General features: G+C 56.3%; 1 protein-coding gene across 1 annotated transcript; it reads right to left on the reverse strand.

Moving 5' to 3' along the window:
• Positions 1 to 333: 333 nt before the first annotated feature.
• HOXA11 (homeobox A11) lies at positions 334 to 2745 on the reverse strand (the record flags this gene model as incomplete). Its single annotated transcript, XM_080818282.1, has 2 exons — positions 334 to 566; positions 2004 to 2745. 2 exons carry the CDS (start codon positions 2743 to 2745, stop codon positions 334 to 336), a joined length of 975 nt encoding a protein of 324 aa, XP_080674408.1.
• Positions 2746 to 4981: the final 2236 nt, after the last annotated feature.

The raw sequence follows: 4981 nt of genomic DNA on the forward strand, positions 1-4981 counted from the left end.
CTCCAGGGCGCTTGGCAGGAGGCCCAGTCCTGATGGAGACCACACCCAGTCCAAAGCTCCACAGTCTCCAAGAATGAACCGCCAGGGGTCCCAAACCATTCATTCTAGTTGATGAACAACTCTCCAAATCCAATTTCTGTTAGGAATCTTAACCACAGATGCCCAAGAGAGTCCCGGGGCTGCCTTCTTAGAGGCTGTCTCCATGCAGCCTCCCCTCTTTTGCACATCTCTCTTCTTCAAAAGTCACCACGTGCCTTGACCTTGTCAAGGGCAAAATCTGCATATAATCTCCCGTGTATGAAGCCCCCCACCCAATTCCAGCTGGCTGGAGCCTTAGAGGAGCGGGTTGGCCGAGTAGTACTGTAAACGGTCTCTGTTAATTTTTTTTTCCTTCATTCTCCTGTTCTGAAACCAGATTTTGACTTGACGGTCGGTGAGGTTGAGCATACGGGACAGCTGCAGGCGCTTCTCTTTGTTGATGTAGACGCTGAAGAAGAACTCCCGCTCCAGCTCCCGGATCTGGTACTTGGTGTAGGGGCAGCGCTTTTTCCTGGTGCGCTGGCCACCTGTGGAGGGAGAAAGAAGTGGGGAGTGAGCCAGGTGTGGGGGCTGCAATCCATCCTGTAACCCTGAGTGGAGGAAAAGGGCTGGCCCCTGGGACTGGAGGCCCTGTCCTAGCTCCATCAAGTTCTCCTCAGTCCCCTGCCTTCAGGTTCCTACTGCCAGCTGGGGACAGGCTGCAGGCGGAGACTCAGCCCCAGATAAAAGCCAGCTTCCTAGATAGGCCCCCAGGGAAGCTGCTCACGCTGCCCCCAGAGCAGAAAGGAGGGCTCCTAACAGCAACAGGCGGGTTGGTGCCCCAGAAGCGGCTTTCAAAGCCGCCCAGAGGGGGTCCCCGGCTGCCTCCAGCCCCGCCAGACTAAACAAACAGCCGCCAGCGGACATTTCACCTTCCAGCACCTGGGCGGCCGGCTCCCAAGGCAGTAAAGTCGACCCCAGCCCGAGTCTTTCCTGGCTGCGACAGGGACTCGGCCCTCCTCTAGCATCCTAGGCCACTGCTGGGTCTTTGTCAGCCTGAGTCCTGGCCACCAGCTCCTGCCTCCTCGACCAGCCTCCTGGCTTCCGCGAGGTGAGGAGGTGGCAGCGGAAGCCCCCTACCATGGGCCTTCCCTGAGCACCAAGGCCACACAACCATCCTGGTCCCCGGCAGGGCAGGGGTGCTGTTTTAGATACCGTGGAGGGAAGAGGGGTTTCCTAAAGCTGCGGGCAGACTCGACTTGCTCCCCTTTTCAATAAAACTTCACAGGACGGAGAGGGAAAAAAACCCCGCTTTTGACAGATTGAATAACAACTGTGAGTAACATGCAGTGGGACAGAAGGCGGCACGTAATTGCCACCGCGCCAGAGGAAAATGGCTTCCTTTGGATAAAAAGGCCAACTTTGGCTTAATTTGTTTCTTTTAATATATTGCTCGAGCTAAGCGGGCTATTTTATCTGTTAAACACGCTCCTAGCGCCATCGTTAAACAGCGATGCCTTTGAATCCCGGCCGGGACTGGCGTCCCGGCGCAACACATGGCTTTTATAAAAATCTCCGGATTACCTCGCTATCAAAGGCTCCCGGAGCCCTTGCAGGGGGAATTTACAGGCGCCCACCTCCGGCTCCCCAGCCCAAGCTGGCCCCGAGCGGGGTCGAGCTGCTGGGCTTGGGACCCAGAAGGGAAAAAAGGGAAAAAGGGAGTTGTGTGTGTGGGGTTTTTTTTTTTTTCCTTTGGGTTTTTTTTTTTTTTTTCAGGCATGCCTTGGCCGGTGGGTATTTCACGGCCAATTTCAGCACTCGCCACGTGATCCCGCCTTTTATAACAAAGTTTTGTTGGGGGAAACCTAAAGGCCCTTCATAAACCTTATATGCTTATAAAACAGCATATAAAAATTTAACAGCGGTGCTGCGCTAGATTTCCAACTCCCCTTTCATAAAGCGCGGGGCGCTGCCTTTATACGTACTGGAGCCGCCGGCCTTGTCCTCAGTGTGGCCGGAAGACGACTCGGGGCTGCTGCTGCTCTCGGGGCGCCGCCGCCGCTCCTTGTCCTCCGCCGCCGCCGCCGCCGCCGCCGCCTCCCGGCAGCCGCCGCCGCCGCCGTCCGAACTTGAAGTTGCCGGCGTGCCCGTGCCCGTGGCCGCTGCCGCTGCCGCCGCCGCCGCCGCCGCCGCCGCGGAGGTCGCTGCGGCCGCTGGGGGTCCCTTCTCGGCGCTCTTGTCCCCGGGGTAGTCGGAGGAGGCGAGGTTTTCCGGGGTGCCGTAGGCCGTCTCGAAAAACTGGTCGAAAGCCTGCGGCAGGACGCCGTTCCTGCCCACCGTGCTATAGAAATTGGAGGAGACGGCGGGGGTGGGGTGGTGGTAGACGTTGGCGGAGCTCTTGGCCAGCACGTCGCCAGGCACGCCGGCCGCGCTGGGCGCCTGCAGGCAGTCTCTGTGCACCAGCTCCTCCGCGGAGTAGCAGTGAGCCAGATTGCCGCGGGGGTGCCATTTAGTGGCGGGCTCAATGGCGTACTCTCTGAAGGTCACTTCGCGCACGGGTTGGACCTGGGGCAGGTTGGAAGAGTAGGAGTATGTCATTGGGCGCGAAGACGGGGTCTGGGGCAGAAAAGAAGGGAGGCTGGAGAAATCTGGACCCGAGACGTAGTAAGTACAACTTGGCAAATACATGTTAGAGGAGCAGGGACCACGCTCATCAAAATCCATCATTGGGCTACCTTGGGCTCTCCGCAGTAGCCGAGCTTAACATGATTCTCCACTGCAGCTGCCTCTTTGAAGCGGATCCGTGAAGTAGAAATTTGGAGACGTAAGCTGACGTGGAAATCTATCCCCATCCTTAGCAGGGAGGTGCTGGTCATGTGACCCGATGTTGAAATTGACAAGCTGCGAGCTGGTCCGGGCCTTTTTTTTTTTTTTTCCCCCCTTTCCTTTCCCCCCTCCTCCCTCCCCGGCTTCCTTTCTTTGTAGCCACCTCAGGGGAAGCAACAGATCGTCACTCGGTGTTCTCACCGAAAGCACGTAATCGCCGGTGTAACTCATGTTGGCTGGGGGGCCTCCCGGCGCGCGGCAAGGCTGAGGTGCGCCCCATGCCGCTCGCTTGTGCTCAGCTGCACGGTCCTGGCCCTCAAGTGCGCCGAGGGCGGTGAGAGAGCTCAACTCCTGCCACCCATCACTCCCCGGGTGAGGGATGCCCCAGGCTAGGGGTGGCCGGGTGGGAGCTCGTCGCTGCGTGGCCCGTGCGCGGTCCTGGAATCTATCCTCCTGGAGGCTCGCGTTCGCACCTCCTTCGCTCTCCCCCTCCCACAAGCTTGTTCTGGGAACCACCTCTGTCTCCGACTCTGACCGGACCCCTTCGGGGCCAGGGTTCGCAGCCGTGGATGTGCCTGCCTCGTGGCTTGCCCGATTTGCACGGTGACTTGATTACACGCTCGCATTCATGGTCACTTCCGAAGCGCTTTAGTGCCTTCCGTCCCTAAACCGCCAACAACCAGGGCGACTTCCCCCGCGGTTTGTCAGGCATCTGCAGGTCCCGGAAGGGCCTTCGTCTTACCCGGGATCCACCTCCACTTCATCCTCCCTGCCGGCCTCCTCACTTCACCCCCTGCCCTTGAAGAAACCCCTTCCTCCTCGCTGCCTGCCGGGGGTTCGGAGTCGCTCGGCGGAGCCAGAGGCGTGGGGGCTGCGGTACTGTGCACGGGTCCGCCCGCCTGCCTGGTCTTCTGGAGCTGAGGACTCGGGAAACCATGCAGTGGAGGCGAGCCTTGGGCTGCTTGGAGGCGCTGACATCCGAGGAGCATTTTCCTGGGTATGCTGCACCTTCCGGGGGCCCACCAGGCTGCCAGCGGAGCTGGAGAGCTGAAGGAGAGTGGGGGCAGTGGGGAGGAAGGAGGCTAGGGCCAGGGAGCTGTGGCTGAGAAAGGGGTAACACGCCTCCTCTCCTTCCTTGCAAAGCGTGAGAGCCAGTGATGTGCAAGCAGAAACTGAGAAGGTTCGGCGCCTTTTCTGCCTCTCATCCCACAGAAGGAACACAATGCTAAAGAAAAGAGCCGTGCTTCCCAAACTCCCGGCACCGTGGGTGACAAGAACGCCCTGAAAAGGCTAGGTTTGAGCCAAAGACAGAGACAGGGCTCATAACTGCTAGTAGGAGTCTAGCTTTCTTGGGGAAAGGAAAGAAAAAAACATTAAGATGGTGAAAAATGCTTGCCATCCTGCAGGATTGAATGATCGACGTTTGGGAGAAGTGAAAGAAGAGGGCATAGAGCAGCCAGCTGGACTGGGGACTGGGAGGGGCCCAGAAGCCTTCCCACACCTATCTTCTTGGAAGGAGTTGGATGTCACTGAAGGAAAGTCGAAAAATGAAAAAGGATAACCTTTTCCCTTTCCCCATCCAGGAAATAGCCGAAGGTATTTATATATCTTGGGGAGATTTAGAGTATAAACTCTAAGATCTTTGGTATTTAAGTGTCAACATCGATTTATTTATTTATTGCTGAGCTGACTGTAACTGACTCAATAACAAATCTAATCATGTATTGCACTGGAAAAGAACTATTCTCATTATGTATTTTCTCCAAATGATGGTCCACCATTGCATGTGAATACCCGCTGTAAATATCAATAATATCAAGTAATTACTCTGCAGTGGAGTAAACTAATTTATTGGCATTAATGTTTATGTGGCTTCTACCCCCTTCCTTTACAAGGGTTGCTTATCACAAATCAAACTACTCGGGCACATTGGTTTAATGAACTCTTTATTCAGGATTTGCTGCAAGAACTTTCATACCCCTTGAATCCCCAAGAGTTGAACTTGAAATTATTTGTGCATCTTCAGCTGGACATATTTGTCCACTGTGGCTTGTGCAGAGGGCAGCAGTGGTGTGAGTGAGAAGGTCTGGTGGGAAGGAAGGTTGCTGGGGAAGGGCAGCCTGAGACCTAAAGCTGG

Source organism: Martes martes, assembly GCF_963455335.1.
Source record: "Martes martes genome assembly, chromosome: 11".
Classification (NCBI taxonomy): domain Eukaryota; kingdom Metazoa; phylum Chordata; class Mammalia; order Carnivora; family Mustelidae; genus Martes; species Martes martes.